This window comes from Sodiomyces alkalinus (genome assembly GCF_003711515.1).
Source record: "Sodiomyces alkalinus F11 unplaced genomic scaffold SODALscaffold_1, whole genome shotgun sequence".
Classification (NCBI taxonomy): domain Eukaryota; kingdom Fungi; phylum Ascomycota; class Sordariomycetes; order Glomerellales; family Plectosphaerellaceae; genus Sodiomyces; species Sodiomyces alkalinus.
The window spans coordinates 5,183,554-5,202,400 of record NW_021167079.1 but is presented as its reverse complement, the minus strand read 5'-3'; the positions used below and the strand labels follow the sequence as shown (position 1 = coordinate 5,202,400).

Here is an 18,847-nt window from a genome sequence, read left to right as displayed (position 1 = left end):
ACAAGGTACTGCATTACGATGTCTCATCTTCCCGACCGGACATGAAGAATATGTCTTCTGGGTATTACTTGGGTATCTGTGTAACTTATATCCGTAAAAGGTAAGGTACCTTACATAACGTACTTTATATCGGTAATAGTCTCTCTTTCTTCCAGTATATGTACAGTAAAGTAAGGTACTTTTAGTGTTTGGATACCGTAAAAACCCAACAAACTCGTCTTTGCGCTAGATTCTTAGTGCCCCGTTTTCCCCAGGCTTTTCTAAAATAAACCAATCAAAACATAGTATTCGGAGCGCTTATCTGATAACCGAAGCGATAATATCCGAGATCGGTACTTTAATTCTCTGCCATCTAATAGAACACTTTCTAGAAGTGGGGCTTTTATTAAAAGCGGTATAGCGCTGGTTAGCGCAAAGACGACTTTATTGGGTTTTTACGGTAACCGAGTACTTATGAAGTACCTTATTTAGTAAGAGTGTAGGTACGTAGACACGAAGTCCTGGAGCCAGCGTTGCCAGCCTAAGGTACCTTATTATGGGCCCCGTCAACGTTGAGTGCCCCACCAGATACCCAAAAGATCAGAACGTTGTACGTGCACGGCATCAAGCAGTGACTTCCTTCCACCCGCCTTCTTTGCAAACCAGAACAGAAACCTCGAGACATGTATTCCGAACCTACCTCGACTTGACCACTTGCACCTGAAGCGGCATACAATTTTTCTTCTTCTTCTTTTCCCTTGTGGATTTCCACATACCCATCTTCTTATTCCCGCATTTTCCATCCCTATATCCCTATTTTGCGATGAATCAGGGTCATCGTCCCTCCCGACGATCTCTCCACCGCCACCTCCACTTCAGAATCCCGTCCTACGTTGCAACACCTGGACCTACATTTTCCTGGAGTCATTCTCTTGGGAAACACTGGTGAAGGGGAGGTGAAGCCTGCCGGTGTCTTTGTCATGGTGTCGGCTGCTTGAGGCTTTGGTAAGTCGGTTGCCGAGTTGTCCTTTGTGGCTCTGTCAATGCTGGCTACGCATATCCCGTATCTCCCCTTCGCTGGTTTGCCTTTGAGTCACCGATGATGATTATCTTTCATATATTGGTCATTGGCTGACAGAGGAGAAACCTGGTGTACTATAGGGCTGGCGTCTGCACCGACATCTACTCACATTTATCCCCCGCGACGTCCTCCTGTCCAGAGCCTCTTCTCGAAAGAATTTCCCTCGGGCAACGACCCGCGTATCTCGACGAATATCTTGTTCGGCCTTGGCCCTGGTCGTCAGCTGGGCCTGGTCGTCAGGGCCATGAGTCGCACCGTCAAACCACCATCCGGCGGGTTTCGGCCCCAGAATAGCCTCAACCAGCCCATCAGCGGTTCTGCTATCAGTGGGGTACAACAAGCAAGCTTCACGACCCAACGATTTGCCCCCCCGGCCGAAGAGATTGAAGACGTCGACGATGACATTGTGGAGACTTTCAATAATGTCTCCTCTTCGGGTTCGACCAGGCCACGACGACCCGGGCTCATATCAAAGAAGCGGCCATTTCCCGGGGACGTCGAGGATGTTAACAGGCAAGACAAACGTCCGACAAAACCCCATCGACGCAACTCCAGCATCGAAATCTCTTCCGACTCTGAGAACCCAAAGGCGGTCGATTCAGCAATAAAACAAGGTGGGAAAGGGCAGGCAGCGGCCGAAAAGATGCCGGCAAACCCCCAACAACACAGAGAAAGGCAGGAGCCGCAGCGCCCATCCGAGGCTCCTCCACTTGATCGCCCGGCAAAGAAACGACGTGCGTCAAACAGCAGCGGCGATGAGCTTGTCGAAAGCACATCCAGCAAAGCAGGCAGGCATACCCATGATTCGGTAAGCTCTCTGAATGGGCACGGTCCTCGCACTGCAAAGAGCGCCGAACCGAAAGGTGTTATCCGGAAGACTACCTTCAAGAAGCAGGCCAGCAAACTGTCTTTGGCAATCTCTCGTGCGGTTTCATCGAAATGGTCACTTGCAGCTACAAAGCTCGACTCGGGGGATCAACCCCGCCTAGAGCTGGTCAACCCGAACAGGTTACGGCCAGTCACTGCCAGAGGTCCCTTACAAGGGTACCATTGGCTCGAAGTCAAGATCAACACCTGCCATTCGATAAAGTACTCGAGTGACGGCGGCCTGGGTGTCTGGATCAAGAGGTCAGCCGGAGACTCCATACCAGGCGAGCTGGCTCTAGAGTTCGCAACCAGTGATGATCACAACAAGTTCGTGTCATGGTGTAGAGAACGCTCACGGTCGGGAGGCTTGACAAAGCTGATCGAAGAGGAGACGTATGTTATTATTCTCCGATGGGATTCTTCGTTGCTTCGCTTGCTGACTCTGTCTAGCTCCTGGTTTGAGAAGCTTTTCCAGAAGAAACTTTCGGAACAGAAGGCAACTGCAGTTCATCAAGCCCACAAATCGGAGGCAGACGATATTCGTTATCTAGAGCATCAAGAGCGGGCCATGCTCGCTCGCAGTGCCGAGAAGGAGCAGAGTAAACCCCCATCGGAATCAGTTGAGGAGGAAAGGCCCACTGCTCGGAGGTCGCTCCGAGAAGGTATGAAGGACGAGCCTCCAGGGCCATCTTCTAGTACGCGTGCGTCGACGCTTAGTCCTAGTGGCCCGAATGCTCTGCGACCTCTTGAGCCACCGAGGACCCGACGAGCTTTGAAGAATCCAACACCACCAGTAGCCCCGGTTCGGGAACGCTGGATCGATAAGCACCCTGAATGGACGGAGATATGGGACAAGCAACCTCTCATTTACCCAGCCAAGGGCAGAAATCCGGCCCAGGTTGCAAAAGACGACATGTTGAGACTCGAGGAAGGAGAGCTTCTAAACGACAATCTCATCGTCTTCTACCTGCGATATCTCCAGACGAAGCTAGAGAAGGAGAACAAAGGTCTCGCGGACAGAATCTACTTCATGAACCCTTGGTTCTATCAGAAATTGACCCATGGGAAGGGTCGCAACATCAACTACGACGCTGTCAAATCCTGGACCGCCAAGGTAGATCTCTTGTCACATGACTATATCGTCGTTCCGATAAACGAGCACATGCACTGGTATCTCGCCATCATTTGTCATCCCTCGAAGCTCGTCCCTTCGGAGGAAGCGCAAGAAGCTCCAACAAAGGACGCCATGCAGGAATCCAAGAAGCAACCGGAAGGCGATCCAGCGCAGCTCGGCGGTTCTGCTTCCGGGGAGGAAGCGCAAGCTATTGACGAGGACGATGTCCAGATTGTCTCGGATCTTCCCTTTGGACCCAAGTCCAATCATACCTCCACCTCCAGAATGACGAGTCCGAAAGTTCAACCAGGTCGCAAGGCTAAGGGCATGCGACAGGCTGATCCCACGGAGCCCAGGGTCATTACATTGGACTCCCTCGGAGGTCCGCATTCACGAACTTGTACCAACCTTCGGGACTACCTTGTTCAGGAAATCAAGCATCGCCGTAACATCGACGTAGAACCACCAAGCCCCTTCGGCATGACCGCGAAAGGCATCCCAGAACAAGACGACTTCTCCAGCTGCGGTGTCTACCTCCTTGCCTACATGGAAAGGTTCCTGGAGGATCCAGATCAAGTGGTGCGAGACATCACAGGCAAAGTGGACCTCCGCTGGAACATTAACACGTCCAAGCTCCGCGGCGAGATCCGGGAACTCATAATCAAGCTCCGTCATGAACAAAACGCTCGTATCCGAGCAGAAAAGAAAACGAGGCTGCAGGCCAAAGCCCAGAATGCTTCATCACAGAAGACGAGAGTCGGCGACGCGCCCACGACGGCCCCAAAGATTTCCGGTACGAGCGATCCAAGCGCGAGAACGAAAGGTGGAAAGGACTCTCCTTCTGACTGCCTATCTAGTGGAAGCCCCCCGGGCTCCAGATCACCGGCACGCATTCCCGCTGCCGAGGATCAGGCGGGTGACACCCGGGAGTACACAGCCACGGAAGTTATCGAATCCGTTCGCTCTCCTGTCGGCGAAAACAAGGCCTCTCCCCGCAACTCGACAGAGCGACCCTTCCTGTCGCCAATGAGAGATAGCTCAGAGGGGCAAGAAGACAAGGAACCTAAGTCTTCCGCCGATCTTACCGATGACACTCAAGGTAGTAAGAGCAGGGGGTCGTCAACAACAATAGAAGGGAGCGCGCCCATTCAAGAAGCGTCTAAAGGAGAAGCACAGGGTCGGCTTACTCCTCTGCATCCAGGGGGTCGGGCCAGTGAAGAAGACGTACGGTCTACACCAGTGGAGCGTACGCCGCCCGGAAAACCAGCACCCATAATCGACGCGATTTTTATTGCTGACAGCCCAGAATCGACTGCAGCCAAACCCATCCGAAATCCTATTATCAGGAGCCCCTATTTCCCGCACAAAGCTGCTGCAAAGAATGTGAGCAGCTCTTCACAGGCACGGGATGACCACGAGGAAAGGTGGAGGAACGATGACCGGCCGGCGATAGAGGTGGGAAACGATGCCACTGCGAATAGTCACGACTACGGAGGAACTGGGGATCGGCCAGCAGGGGTAAGGGTCGAACCCATTGTGTTGGAGGATTAGGTACGGCGGCTTCTCATACCCCGGAGACGAGGACGAGAAATGCTCTGCTTTGGTTTGGTTTGCCCTTGCTTTGCTTGAATCTCAGACGGTGCTCAAGGATGTGGTTTCTGTTTGATGCGGGGAGGCACAATGACAGCATGGGACCGGCGTTCGGAGGTGGTGATGCATATGGAACGGGGACATGGATCCGGAGCCTCGTGCGCCGTGCAGAAGAAAGAAGCGGGGGACATAAGTGCGAGGCGCTCTTGATTCTCGTCATTGGGTCAGTTGTAAATACGGGATTCAACTGGGTTCCTCTTAGGACCATGGTACGGGGATGCATTTCGTCTTTGACGAAGAAATGATAGCGAAGCCAAAGATGAGAAGAACATGAGAAACCAACCCTACGCGGCTTTACCAGTTTCCAAGTCATCTGCCATTGTTTTCTGAGACGGCTGGTGTTTCTGCACGATGAATATTGGCATGGCGTAGCACCTATTATGATAGGTATGTTCTAAGTAAGGGATGTAAGAGGTCGAGGTCGTGCCTACACGTACAATCAAACCCGTGTTCACCAAAAGACACCTCCGACTAATATTTCGCCCACTGTCCTCTTATCAAATCGCCACCACTATTGAAACAGGACCCTCTCAGTCACTCTCCTCAGCATCTGCCGCGTCGTCGTGACCATTGATTTCCGGTTTCAGTGGTATCCTCCTGGGCACCTCAAACACGTAGCCTCCATTTTTCCCCTTCACTTTGCCCATCTGCCACCGGCCCAGTCTATGCTCCTTGCCCGCTGCCACCACAATGCAAAGTCCATCCTTGGCCCTCTCGCCACGCTCGAAGACGGCAATGTCATTGACAACACCCCTGATGCGAAAATCATCTTCATGCTCCTGGTCCTCCATGTCGACATCGCCATTGCCGTCGTCACCCTCCCCACCAAGCTTATTGCCACGGCATAAGATACCGAGCGGTTCGATTTTCTTCTTATCTTCACTCAGCTTCCACACACGAATGTACCCGTCCCAGCTCCCACTTAGGATGAGGTCCGAGTACGGGATCGTCCGTAGGGCGGTGATCCATCTCGGCTGTGGGGGCGGCACCACCTTGTCATCGGGGGCAGCCTCGGCCGACGCCTCGGTGGGAAGCAGCGGCTTTTCCAGGCCGTGGGCGAGGGGTAAGACGTGGAGGGGCTTCTTCTTGGCGACGCTCCAGAGGGAGAGAGCGCCGTTGTCGCTGCCGGTGACGAAGAGCTCGTCGTCCAGCATGGCGATGCGGTCCATGCTGCCTTCGTGGGAGAGGGAACGAGGGTCCGTGACGCCGGCGGCGGCGAGGGCGGCGGGGTTCGTGTTCTTCTTGTCGAAGCCCGTGGTGCCGCCGCCGCGGAAGACCAGCTGGGTCTCCTCCACGACCTTCCACATGCGGGCGGTGCGGTCACGGGCGCCGACGCTGACGCAGCGTTCCTGGGCGAGGGCGTCGATGTCCAGCACGACGTCCTGGTGGCCGAAGAGGGTCTCGATGTAGGCGAGCTCGTCGAGACTCCAGACCTTGACGGTGCGGTCTTTGGAGCACGAGTATAGCTGGTTGGTGCCCCGGCGGAAAGCCAGGCCTGTGACGGCGTCGCGGTGGTGGGTGAAAGTGCGGAGGGGCTTGAGGGTGCCGGCGTCGTAGACGATGATTCGCTTGTCTTCGCCGCCGGTGACGAGGAACTTGCCGTCCGAAGACGCGGCCACGCAGAGGATTTGGTCCACGTGGCGATGAAAGTTCTTGTCCTTGGCCTTGTTGATGTTGCCCCGGATCCACTGTTCCAGGGTTGGCTTTCTCCGAGGGGGTGGTGGTGGTTTTTTGTTCTTCTTCTTCTTTATCGTCGTCGTTGGTGGGAACTGGTCCTTCGGGAGGTCTTGTATTCTCCACTTGTGCACGTACATGTCCTTCGTGGTGGTGTATGCGTAAGGCGGTTGAACGGCCACCGATGTGAAGGTCTCGGCATTGTTCTTGAAGTAGCAGTGAGCCGCCTTGTCGTAAGCAAACTCGGAGGCCAATTGGCGGTATAGTCGGCCCTTGGCTTCTGCGACGTCTTCTTGTAGCCGCTCGGCGATGAGATCCCGGTCTATATCGGCAGCATCGAAGCCCACCTCGTCCACTTGCTCCCGGACATTTTCAAGATATCGCTCTGCGAGCCTCAGACGCCGTTCGGCAGCCGTCTCGCCTTCAACTTCGGACCCGCTCCCCTCTTCTTCCTGTTCTGAAAGACTCACGATGCTAGCATTGTCATCTAGATCGCTTTCAGAGAGGGACTGGTCTCGCTCGGCTCGCTTCTGTTTGGAGGGCGGGACTGCTTTGGAGCCCTTTGTCGTCGCACCTCTCGAGGGACCCTTGCCGGACGTCTTGGGGGCAGCAATTCGTTTCTTAGGGGCGTCTGAAGCTTCCGGCCTCTTCCTCTTTTTATTCGCCCCCGGTAGGGTGAAGAATGAGGACATTTGAACTACCAAGGCGAGCTGGTTGCCTTGATTGACAATTATCAGTCCCGCTTCGGTTTTCTCACTGGTCGCTTTATAAGATATTTGGAAAGCTGGGACAGCCCCCCCAGAAGGAGAGAAAAAAAAAGTTGAAGATAGGCCGTGGTGGGTCTTAGGTAGCCTTCACTAGCCAATCGATAACGGCTTTGTCATCCCAACTGCCCGTTCAGCGCAAGGGTTGGCGGTCAGAAGTGGCAGAATCTACAACCAGGTCGTGCGTCAGGCTGTAGCTTGCCTGCGCGTCAGGGAAGCTCCCACGGTGGGCACTGGGAAGCTGAACAGAGCGGAACAGAAGCCACTTGTATGACAGCCAACAACACCCGCACAGCTTCCGTTCACGACTACAAGTAGAAACAATGTGAGAATCTTATTCAAAGCGCCCAGGTTTATAGCTGCTAACATGATCATAGGGAGGTACTTCTCGGAATCACGGGCAAGGACTTCACCCTCATCGCAGCTTCGAAAGCTGCGATGCGCGGCGCAACCGTTCTGAAGGCGACCGACGACAAGACGAGACAGCTGAACAAACACACTTTGATGGCTTTCTCTGGAGAGGCGGGCGACACAGGTGCGTTCTCTTCTCTTCTCTTCGCCTTGGGAGGCTTTGTTTGTCTGGCTCCTTCATAAACCCCCCCGCGATGCTGACGGTTAAACTTGCTCCTCAGTGCAATTTGCCGAGTATATCCAAGCCAATTCCCAGCTGTACACGATGCGGAATGAGACGGATCTTTTACCCTCTGCTGTTGCCCACTTTGTTCGTGGCGAACTAGCGTCCAGTCTACGGTCTCGGAAGCCCTATAACGTCAACCTCCTCCTGGGCGGGCTTGACCCCATCACCCACAAGCCCGCCCTGTATTGGATAGACTATCTAGCAGCACTAGCACCCGTGCCGTATGCCGCTCATGGCTATGCTCAGTACGTTTTTCCCCTCTTCTATCTCCCTCATACCGTCGAGCTCCAACAGTACGCTAACCCATACGTTGCAGATACTACTGCCTCTCCATCCTCGACAAGCACCATCACCCAGATATCACCCTCGTACAGGGCATCAAGATCCTGAACATGTGTACTGACGAGCTGAAGAGGCGAATGCCCATCGATTTCAAGGGGATGACCGTCAAGGCGGTGACCAAGGACGGCGTCATCGACATAGAATTTGACGACGATAAGATTGTGAAGAGCGCTTAAAGGTTGGGGCGGGCAACATTGGGAAGGCCGAAGAGTGACTAGGGCATGTACTACTAGACTTGGTCGGTAACTGATAACTGGTACAGGCGTCGATATTTTTCCATGCTCCCTGGATAGTTCTCTGAACCCGAGTTTCTCTCGCCGACTGATTACCCCGTGCCCGGGACGAGCGTGTCGGTCGTTCGGCGAAGGCAACGTGGAACGACAACCGGATGGGCTAGCCCGTTTGTCCCGCCGTCTCTTTGTTGAAGATGGGTCTTAAGAAGGGCTATGGTCACTGGATGCACTCATCTGCTTCGGATACCTCTTCTCCCATTCGGTATTCTGAAGTCCACAACTTTTGTGGAGGCCCTGTCGATGCGGGGAAGGACTTGATCATCGTTCTCGTTGTATGCGTATATCCACAGCTTAAGGCAATATTAACCGCTTGTGCCTGCCAACCTCAATCTTGTTTAAGGGTTCTTTGTTGACGATAGCTCTGTCCCCCGTGTTTCCTGGGTTTGACCGCTGGTCTGATAAGTTTGCAGCATTGCCTTTCTCTCCCAAAGAGCCTTGTGGACACTGGCACAGAGCGCTACCAATGGCTGTTGCGTGATGTGGCCAGTACAGACATGCTTGCTGCGCGTCTTAGGTTTCGACGTTATAGACAGGAAAGCGAAATAAAATCACTGCAGAATACCTTAGGGAGAGGGAAGGAAGTTCGCCACGAAAGATCCCGTCTAGGTCAAGTATTCCATATCGGCATTCGTGTTCTGCCACCTGCCTTTTTGCATGCTCCAAGTTTCGCCTGAGTGCAGCGGAATCCGGAAGAATATCCACGGCTATGGTAGGTTCTGGCCTTGCATCCAAGAAACTGTCTTGAGGACTTGGTGAATAAATAGGCAACTGACTCCTCAACTTGAGATCCCGTCATCACTTTCTACAGCCAACGAAGAACAAAGAATGTGTACTAAGTGAGAATCTGGGCCACTTGGAGAACGAACAACACGACTTGAACGGGACGACAGAAGCACTTCGTACTGCATACATACCTTAGCTGACCTCCATTGACCGGTGTGGCCTGGAGCCGCAGCCAGCCAGGCAGCCAGACAGGCACAGCCACGTGTGGGGTGCCGCTGACGTCAAGTTACTGGATTTATGTGCCCTCCTTAGTAAATTGTGCGAGCTTCGTATAGTGGGTGAGCAATAATTTCGGTACATTTCAAAGATCCAGTGATTCGTTACTTTTGCAACATAATATGGTTTTTGCCCTAATAGAAAAAAGTGTTCCCCAAAAGGTTCGAAGCATTCTACTTTGGGTTATCCCGAAACTTTTTGCTCACTCACTGTACCTTACACTTTCGCCCCCTTTCCCGATGCTGGGACCTGCGAATACGGGCCCTTTTCAAGTACTACGTACACTAAGGTATAATCCAAGGCGTGATACTTCCAAGATGTGGCTCAGTCGAGTCATGGATTGTACACCATGCAGGTGGGTGTACGGTCAACGGGCATCCTTGTGTTGAGATGCAGTGGCAAAAACATACTTTGTGCTCCACAAAGCTACGAAGTACCTTGTGATTGGGTATCGTGCGCCAAATCAATAGCCCACCACCGCCAAAAGAATTGATACGAAGGAAGATCCGCAAGGACAATTGTATTTATTAATATCTCGAAGTCGTAGACAGAGGTGAATAATTATGAGTAGGTGGAAGCAAGCAGACTGAATGGCTGTCTTGTTCCCACCTCACCTTCTGTTTTAGGGAGCTGCGAGGGAGTCACTACTCAATGTCCGTACTGAGTAGTGACTACTGGCTTTTGTACGGTAGATTGTCCAAGCCGCCTGCTTACTTAAGGTACCTTACCTTATAGTTGGTGCATGTACGAAATCTCTGCCTGGATTCCTTATAAAACCAATCAGGAACATTACGGTTTACCGCATCCAAAACCGGGTGTGGAGTCTATACCTCTACCAGGAGTTTAAAGGTTAGCGCGGATATAAACGAATATAATTAGTTAAGGATAATAGGGGATCCCTGCGGGGTAGAGGTATATCCAAATATATAGAACCTATTACCCTTTATAAGTACCTGTACTTATATACGACCACTATCTCTACTATCCCTACTATTACTACTATCACTACTAGGGTAATTATATAATTATTCTTAAGATCGTTATATGTCTTTATACCTATCTATATAAAATAGGTGGAAAAGTATAGATTAGCAGACTAATTCAATAATTAACAGGATATAGGGCGATTTTACGAGCTAACCTTTAAAACCTAAGGAAAGTATAAAAAGCATAACTTTATATACATATAACGTATATAGTATATAGTATATATCCGCTATAGACAGTTAGATATTAGGTATAAACCCTAATCTTTATACTTTATACGAAGATCCTATATATTTCTACGATAGTCTCTTATTAATACTGCTAAAAGCTACTACTAGTTAGTTAGCTACCTTACCTAAAGTAGTAAAGGTACAATCATTACTATATGTACGTTGTATCTATTCGTACAGTAAGGTACTGGCGCTAGGTATCTACGTAGGTACCTCCCCGCGTAACTTCCAACCACTCATGTCCGTGACTTCCCCCAGACGAGCAGTCTAACCGTAGGATACGGTACGTACATACCTTGATTTACCTGGAATACCAAGAAAGACCCTTCCTTCCTCTTGCCCCACCTAATTTTTTTTTTTTTTTTTTTTCAGCAGGTGCAGAAATGTGGGTCCCAACAGCCACTTTCCGACACTGCCAAAACCATATTTTCCTTGGTTGTTGCCTCCGACCAGTTGCTCGGTTTTCTTTTTATTCTTCTCTTCCCACAACCACCCCCCAAATTATTCTCTTCCCATCCACCATCAAAAGAGACTTATCTCTTTCCCCCATCTTTCGTCTCCACAGACCGATTTTTCCCGTCTAATCGATTTTTCCTTTTTTCGTCTTTTGTCTTTCCTTTGAAGAGTTCTTCTTGTTCTTCTAGGGAAATACACAAGCCACGGTCACCTAATCCCATACCTGGATTCAGTTGCCTAGACGTTAATAGACCCGACAGAACGAAGAAGAAAATTGGAAGATTGTCGCAGTCTTTCGTCTTCACTCTCTCTGGACCTTTCGTTTTCTCTTTCTCATTTGACTCGTCGCATTTTACGGCCGGTCTTCGTTTTCCACGTACACAGACAACGTAACGCCGCAAACTGTTCTTCAGAGACTTCACACAAGACGAGGCCGATTGCAGACTCCAACGACCTCAGCAACCTACCTCCTACTTCGACAATACCTCGATTCATCATGGCTGATCAGCTCAACATGAACGGCCTGAACCTAGGCCATTCTCAGGATGGCCCTCGCTCCTACATCCCTCCTCACATGCGAGGCAAGATCGTCCAGGGTAACCAGGGCCCTGTCGCCGCTCCCCCTCACGGCCCGCCCCCAGGACATATGCAAGGCCCTCCCCCGGGAGCTACCCAGGCACCCCTTCAAGGACCCCCTCAAGGACCCCCCCAGGGACCTCCCCAGGCTGCGGGTGGTCCAGGCTTGGGCAACAGCGCTTGGGCTGCGTAAGTCCCCCCCTTTTGCACCGCCATTTCTCATTAGTTGCAAATATACTGACAGACACGCAGTCCAAATAGCGGATACGGCGGTGGACGTGGCGGCGGCCGCGGCGGCGGCGACTGGTCCGCCAGCATGGGCGCGCCTCCTCAACCATTTGCCGGCGGCCGCGGCGGTCGTGCTGGTTGGACTGAAAACCGTAGCTATGGCGGCGGCGGTTATGGTAGCGCAGGTGGACAACAGCATGCTCGCGGCTCTGGCGACGGCCAGTGGCGCGATGGCAAGCATATTGCCGGCCCTGCCAACCCCCGGCTTGAACGCGAGCTTTTTGGCGTTCTTGACGACCCTACGAAGCAGCAGACCGGCATCAACTTCGAGAAATACGACGATATTCCCGTCGAGGCTTCCGGCCAAGACGTCCCCGAACCCGTACATGCTTTCACCAACCCTCCTCTCGATGACCACCTCATCACCAACATTGGCCTCGCCCACTACAAGGTCCCTACGCCCGTCCAGAAGTACTCAATTCCCATCGTCATGGGCGGTCGCGACTTGATGGCCTGTGCGCAGACTGGTTCCGGCAAGACTGGCGGTTTCCTCTTCCCCATTCTCTCCCAGGCCTTCATCAACGGCCCCTCGCCCGTCCCGGCCAACGCGGCCGGCGGTGGCTTTGGTCGCCAGCGCAAGGCTTACCCCACTTCTCTCATCCTTGCGCCCACCCGCGAGCTTGTCTCTCAGATCTATGACGAGGCTCGCAAGTTCGCCTATCGCTCTTGGGTTCGTCCCTGCGTCGTCTACGGTGGAGCTGACATTGGTTCCCAGCTCCGCCAGATCGAGCGCGGGTGTGATCTCCTCGTTGCGACTCCTGGCCGTTTGGTCGACCTGATTGAGCGGGGTCGTATCTCCCTGCAAAACATCAAATATTTGGTCTTGGATGAGGCCGATCGCATGCTGGACATGGGTTTCGAGCCGCAGATTCGTCGCATCGTCGAGGGCGAAGATATGCCCGACGTTCAGAACAGGCAGACCCTCATGTTTTCTGCCACCTTCCCTCGCGACATTCAGATGCTTGCGCGCGACTTCTTGAAGGATTACGTCTTCCTTTCCGTTGGCCGTGTTGGCTCGACTTCTGAGAACATCACCCAGAAGGTCGAGTACGTTGAGGACGCCGACAAGCGCTCGGTCCTTCTCGATATCCTTCACAGCCACGCTAACGGTCTCACGCTTATTTTCGTCGAGACCAAGCGCATGGCCGACTCGCTCTCCGAGTTCTTGATTAATCAAAACTTCCCTGCTACTTCCATTCACGGAGACCGCACGCAGCGGGAGCGGGAGCGGGCTCTAGAGCACTTCCGCAACGGTCGTTGCCCTATCCTTGTGGCCACGGCTGTCGCCGCCCGTGGTCTCGATATCCCCAACGTCACCCACGTCCTCAACTATGATCTTCCCACCGACATTGATGATTATGTTCACCGCATTGGTCGTACTGGTCGTGCCGGAAACACCGGTCATTCCACCGCCTTCTTCAACCGGGGTAATCGCGGTATTGTTCGCGATCTCCTCGAGCTTCTCAAGGAGGCCAATCAGGAGGTTCCCCAGTTCCTCGAGACAATCGCGCGGGAGTCGTCCTTCGGAGGTGGTCGTGGTGGGCGTCCCGGTGGCCGCGGTCGTGGCCAGGCCGCTAACCGCGATTTCCGTAAGTATGGAGGAGGAGGCGGCGGTTTCAGTGGAGGTCCCGGCTTCGGTGGTCCTCAGAATGGTGGTGCCGCCGGCGGCGGCTTCGGCGGCGGCTATGGCGCCCCGCCTCCCAATCCTGCATATGGAGGTGGCGGCGGTGGTTTTGGCGGTGGCTACAGCGGTGGCGGCGGCGGCGGCGGCGGCTACGGTAACCCCAGCGGTCCTGGCGGCCAATCCTGGTGGTAATTTCCCGCGTCGCATTCAAATGAGGCGGAGTAGGGCTTTGTGACGGCCTGAAGACAGCCGCCTGTCCCGTCCAGAGGACGCGTCTCAGTTACGGTTTTTTTTCTCGACGTTTTGTTTTTCTGTTTATGGTTATTCTCTTTTTATTTTCCGACGCATTTTTTGCCCGGTTGCTGCATTCCGGCGTGGCAGCATGACCCAGACCCGCGAGACGGCAGCCTCTCACTGCGACAGTGAAGCTTAATAGGGCGTCAGGACATGAAACGACATCGATAGAGCGTTTTCTTTGATTTCGCTGGTCCCCAACTCATGATACCCTTTAGACCGCATTTGGGAAACCTCCGGCAGGCGACATTCGGAGTGCGCGTGCTTTGCGACAGCACGCCTACACCTTGCTCTACGGCTCTCGGAACCTGGATGGTTTTCATCTAGTCGCCGAAGAGATCCCTACATGAGTCTGCTATTCGATACGCGTTTCCCGAGAGGCTTTTCTCGCTTTTCTACGATAGAGGGGTCATGCATTTTTGCCGTGCATACATAGACAAAATGGATTTCTCGGTTCTCGGCCTTCGGTTCTTTGGTCGACGGTTCTCTTCGAGGGACAGGACATGGTCATGAGAGAGGGATGGCCACGGGCACCATAGACTGGACTGGCAACCGAAAGGGTTGGTTGGCAGTGCATTTTGAGAGCATCAAATGATGGATGACCTTTCCCCATCACCATGGTTTTAAGGGATTCAAGGGAAGGGACATGAAAAGTTTGTGCTCTTTTAAAGCTAATGGCATATGGATTGGCAAGTGGGCTTCTGCTTCTCGCCTACATACGTGGAACTGGTGGAGGATTACGGACCAGGGAAGTTTTCATCCAGGAATTGCGCTACCTGCACTCCATGTGCGGCATGTTTCCTGACATGAACAAATCGTCTGAACTGAGAAGTCCCAATAAAAAAAACACTTCTTTTGCTCACACCAATCTTGTCGAAGCTCCGCATGTGATCTACTCTTATGACAGGTGACGGATCCGAGGCTTGAGCTGGACCGTACTGCTAGGTAGGGGTGTGATGTACGGAGATGGTATGAGATCGAGGACCCGCTAGTCGCAATACCTCGTATGACTTGGTAAGTGGTGTGTTACTGTTACTGTTTCTGTTTCTGTTGCTGCTCCTGTTCCTGTTATTGATCGCAAGAAATTACTGTCGAGATAAACCGGCTGCATTCCTGATATCCATTGATTGCTTGGATTCGGGAGCAAGGTTTTGGATTTTCCTACCGAGTAGACGGAGGTCTTCAAGTGAAATCACATCATCGTCACAGCAGTGGAAGGACTCACACATACGTAGGTACCTTAGTCAATTAGCTAGCTATTGCCCTTTATTTAAGGTGCTTTTCTAGGGGGGCGCCCTTTTTCCATGTATCAATATAATTACCTAATAAGACAGCGAACTCGCTGAAGTGTTCGGTGTAAAGACCAGACATTGCTGGTCAATTGGACAACCCAGATGGCTCAAAGTACCAATAGGTAGGTCTTGCCTCCCTCCCTTGAAACTACCTACCGTACTTCGTACGGTAATTATTGGGTACCTTAAGGAGTACTCCGTACATCGTACGCATCTTTCCTCATTTACGTTGTCAGAACACAAATAAAGGTACGGAAATTGTGTATGTATTCATCTAAAAGTAAAGTTCGTCGTACTTCACAGGGATGCCTAACTAAGGTACCTATGAGGAAAAATAATTGGAAATAAGTGTGGATACATCGGAACAAGGTACTCCACATCTACCATAATATGGTTTATCACACCTTGATAACGACCTTCCACTATCTGATGTACATACTCCGTGCTCCGTTTTCCGTGAGGTAAGGTAAGGTACCTAAGAATCAATGAACACGGATCTAACTCTTCGCCAAATTCTTGCGGTCAACGGCAATACGAAGGCGCGCACGCCCCATCCCAGTCTCGGGGACGAAACCTTCCTTCCATTCATTTGGCTGCCGTTTTCCGCACGAGGAAAGTAGCGAGGTGCCATTTCATCCTTTGACTTCCACGCATTTCATTTTCGACAACCGGTTCCCTTCAACAAATCACCAATCCAAGATCGCACAACCAACCCTTCCTTGTCTTTCGTTACAACTGCAACCTATTTTGCGCGACCTTCACCATGGCGTCCATGTCGCCCACAAGCTCGGCCGTCATCGGCCCTGCATCCGACTTGGAAGCGCCCAGTTCCCCAGCGCACTACGAAGGCAAGTCTTTCATGTCGCAAGCCGTGACGGAGGATGACGACACGCGCATGATGGATTTCACCCCGGAGCCCTCGGAAAAGGCGAGTCGAGGCAAAAGCAAATCGCAGCCCAAGGACCAGCCCCCGGGGCAGCCAGTTATCGGCAAAATTAGGCATTTGAAGAAGGAGGATGGCGAGCCGCTTTGGCGCAAGGACATCCAGTACGACTTTCTACGGGCTGTATTCGACGACGAGATGGCCGTGTTCACCAACTCGTACGAGCCCGACCGGCCTCCTCAAGTCTTCGCCGACCTATACATCGATACCATGGCGAGGAGCAGCAAGACGAGCAAGGTGCTGCGCGACAAGCTCCTGAGCGACCGAGAGGCTGCCAAGAACATGGCCATGGTTTGTCTGTTGGTCAATATCGGCCGGATGAACACGACATTAAACTGTACGTTAATAATCAAGACGTGGCTTTTTATTATCTCTTTTCCTCCCCTTGTCATTTTTGCTTTGTTTGGTCCTTGATCAGTAGTCCTTCTTTTTCCCTCGTTTTTATTTGGTTTTGCTAACCCGACATACTTGGAATAGTTTTCCCTGAGATGCGAGCCCAGCTTCGAACATACCATGCAATCCCTTCCCTGCAAGCGAACCAAGATGTAAACCACGACCCCCATGCCTACAAGCAACTTCAGGATGCCCCCCGCCTGAAGTCGATTCTCAAAGGAGGCGCAGAGGACCGCACAGAACCCGAAAGCTTGAACAAGATCAAGGCTCAGGACGTCCCACGGACGAACCCAGTCAATCTACTGTTCGTGATCTGTGCCAACGCGGCTAAGGTTGCGGAGTTGCACTTCCCGCCCGGACAGGAGTTCCACGACCTGATTATGAAAACCAACTATTCGAGCCAATCGCGTGCCCATGCCTTCCTTTGGATCATGTGGTTCTACCTCGAATCGGACTTTACCGAAGAAGGATGCGACGAGAATCCGTTCGGACCCGGTGTGGATTATGGCGTTGACGTCGCCAACCAGGGCGTCCCGCGTCTGGAGGAGCTGACGCCCGAGGAGGAGGCTCAAGAGAATGTCGATACCCCATCCGAGCTGGAGTACGGACGGGAGACACAGTTAAAGCGGGCCAAGATCCTCGAAGAAGACCAAGCGTACATTGACAACCAGAACAAGCGCGGGTCCAGAGCGTCCCGTGCCGTTGCCGAGGAGGGACCGGCGGTCCTGCCTAGGATAAGACCTTCACGACAAGAGTCGGATATGGATAGCACGAGGTCGACTCCACCACCCAAATTGCTGGTACACAGCGCTAGAGGGTCCGGCCGGCGCGGCGCGCCGCTGAAGTATCAACTGCTTGAAGGCTCCACATTATCACCTGCGGCCGCTGGCCAACAAGGGGCCGAAAGTGTGGGCAGCAACAGGAAGCCGCGTCCTCCCACGGCCCATCAGATTGCGGTGGAACGTAACCGGAACGAACGGGTGGAGCACACACTGGACCGCGGGCTTCGGGAGCTTCATCGGAAGGCGCGGAGGCTGCGCAAGCAAGAAGGAGCCATCTACCGCGCGTTGCGGCGGGTGGGGGAAATGCAGGACCCTTTCGAGGACAGCGACATGGAGGAAGATATGCAGCGCCAGCTGGCTGCCGGCATCGTTCAGGATGGAGGCAAGTTCCGGACCAAGGGTCTGGCCGGACTCGTTCAGCTCAAGTCGGAGAAGGACGACTTTGGCGAGGAGCCGGCTGCTTATGCCGCCGCCCTCCGACGCGTGGTCAGACGGCTCGACCGCTGGTCTGCTTACAATGGCACAAACAAGGGTGTGGTGGCACCGGTCAAGAAGAGGAAGAAGGCGACGGTAGAGGAGCAGGATGGGGCTAACGGAACGGCGGAGGTTGAGGTTGACAATGACGATACGTTGGCGGACATTGAGGCGGGCGCCAGGGCGCCGAAGAGCCGAAAGCACGGCGGTGCTGGACGTGCCTCGCGCGGCGGGGCGAACAGTAACGACAACGGAGATGTCTCCATGCTAGACGTGGGCGAGGGCGAGGGCGAGGGCGAGGATGCCGATAAGACGGCTGGCGGCTCTAATAGTGCGGCAGAGGAAGAGGAGCTGGACGAAATGGAGAGGTCGCTTCTGGGCATGGCTCCCGGCAACAGACCTATGGACTCGGGTTCCGAGTCGGACTAGGCTCTCGCTATTCTTTTGGTCGCTCGCGGGAGCCTTATCTATGTTGAGGGCCTGCTCGGCGCTTCTTCTCTTGCTTTCAGTACTTGCCTCAAGAGGGGATGAAGAGGAAATTATCGGAATACCATACCGATGGATCGATTATCCAGGGGAGGGGGTACTATCATTCCGGCAACTGGCGTTTGGGTGATCAGGTGTACAACTTTTTGTTCTTTCATTGTATTCATTACGGTGTTGAGGGGGAATCCGCAGCAACGGCACAGCGGCAAAAATATCGGAGCCTGGCAACGAGGAAGGTCAGAGAAGAGAGCTCAAGAAATATGGCCTATGGTGTACAGGGCTTCCGTTTAGTCAGGCTCTTCAGGATGTTATGCACGAATCCCCGGACGACGGACTACTTTGTCACGGATAGGGGGAACAGGAAAGGAATTATGTATAAAATAGGATAGAGAGCATTGATTAGAAGGGCGTCGGGAAAGACGCTTTGCTCATAAAACCAAGGTAGACATCAGTAGTTCTGAATCCGTCTGGCGAAGAAGACATTGAATAAATAATACAGCGAGTTGATCAAATGGACTGAAGCGCTTCACTTGTGATTAATCGCGTCGTACCTTTATAAAGTACCTCGATCCTCTTGTCAGGCCACTGTACCTTCGTAAAATACACGTACACTTACATACAA

General features: G+C 52.8%; 5 protein-coding genes across 5 annotated transcripts; 4 read left to right on the top strand and 1 right to left on the bottom strand.

Moving 5' to 3' along the window:
* Window positions 1-936: 936 nt before the first annotated feature.
* On the top strand, window positions 937-4,374 carry SODALDRAFT_30547 (cysteine proteinase). The gene is made up of 5 exons (XM_028609006.1): window positions 937-984; window positions 1,200-2,320; window positions 2,378-3,834; window positions 3,899-4,287; window positions 4,360-4,374. The coding sequence occupies exons 2-4, from the start codon at window positions 1,305-1,307 to the stop codon at window positions 4,069-4,071; spliced, it is 2,646 nt and encodes an 881-aa protein (XP_028470899.1). The 5' UTR covers window positions 937-984; window positions 1,200-1,304; the 3' UTR covers window positions 4,072-4,287; window positions 4,360-4,374.
* A 616-nt stretch (window positions 4,375-4,990) lies between these two features.
* On the bottom strand, window positions 4,991-7,154 carry SODALDRAFT_327263 (ribosomal RNA-processing protein). The gene has a single exon (XM_028610384.1). The coding sequence runs from the start codon at window positions 7,055-7,057 to the stop codon at window positions 5,222-5,224; it is 1,836 nt and encodes a 611-aa protein (XP_028470898.1). The 5' UTR covers window positions 7,058-7,154; the 3' UTR covers window positions 4,991-5,221.
* Window positions 7,155-7,399: 245 nt separating this feature from the next.
* SODALDRAFT_336586 (N-terminal nucleophile aminohydrolase) lies at window positions 7,400-8,284 on the top strand (the record flags this gene model as incomplete). The annotated part of the gene is made up of 4 exons (XM_028612607.1): window positions 7,400-7,443; window positions 7,507-7,664; window positions 7,762-8,011; window positions 8,083-8,284. The coding sequence occupies 4 exons, from the start codon at window positions 7,400-7,402 to the stop codon at window positions 8,282-8,284; spliced, it is 654 nt and encodes a 217-aa protein (XP_028470897.1).
* A 3,285-nt stretch (window positions 8,285-11,569) lies between these two features.
* On the top strand, window positions 11,570-13,753 carry SODALDRAFT_336585 (DEAD-domain-containing protein; the record flags this gene model as incomplete). The annotated part of the gene is made up of 2 exons (XM_028612606.1): window positions 11,570-11,838; window positions 11,902-13,753. 2 exons carry the CDS (start codon window positions 11,570-11,572, stop codon window positions 13,751-13,753), a joined length of 2,121 nt encoding a protein of 706 aa, XP_028470896.1.
* A 2,157-nt stretch (window positions 13,754-15,910) lies between these two features.
* On the top strand, window positions 15,911-18,168 carry SODALDRAFT_266932 (INO80 chromatin remodeling complex Ies1; the record flags this gene model as incomplete). Its single annotated transcript, XM_028607520.1, has 2 exons — window positions 15,911-16,427; window positions 16,568-18,168. 2 exons carry the CDS (start codon window positions 15,911-15,913, stop codon window positions 18,166-18,168), a joined length of 2,118 nt encoding a protein of 705 aa, XP_028470895.1.
* Window positions 18,169-18,847: the final 679 nt, after the last annotated feature.

Coding starts and splice junctions, on each gene's coding strand:
- SODALDRAFT_30547 (XM_028609006.1), top strand. CDS start 1,305: ATGAGTCGCACCGTCAAACCACCATCCGGCGGGTTTCGGCCCCAGAAT. Junction 2,321..2,377: donor AAGCTGATCGAAGAGGAGAC/GTATGTTATTAT, acceptor GACTCTGTCTAG/CTCCTGGTTTGAGAAGCTTT. Junction 3,835..3,898: donor GACGGCCCCAAAGATTTCCG/GTACGAGCGATC, acceptor CTGCCTATCTAG/TGGAAGCCCCCCGGGCTCCA.
- SODALDRAFT_327263 (XM_028610384.1), bottom strand. CDS start 7,057: ATGTCCTCATTCTTCACCCTACCGGGGGCGAATAAAAAGAGGAAGAGG.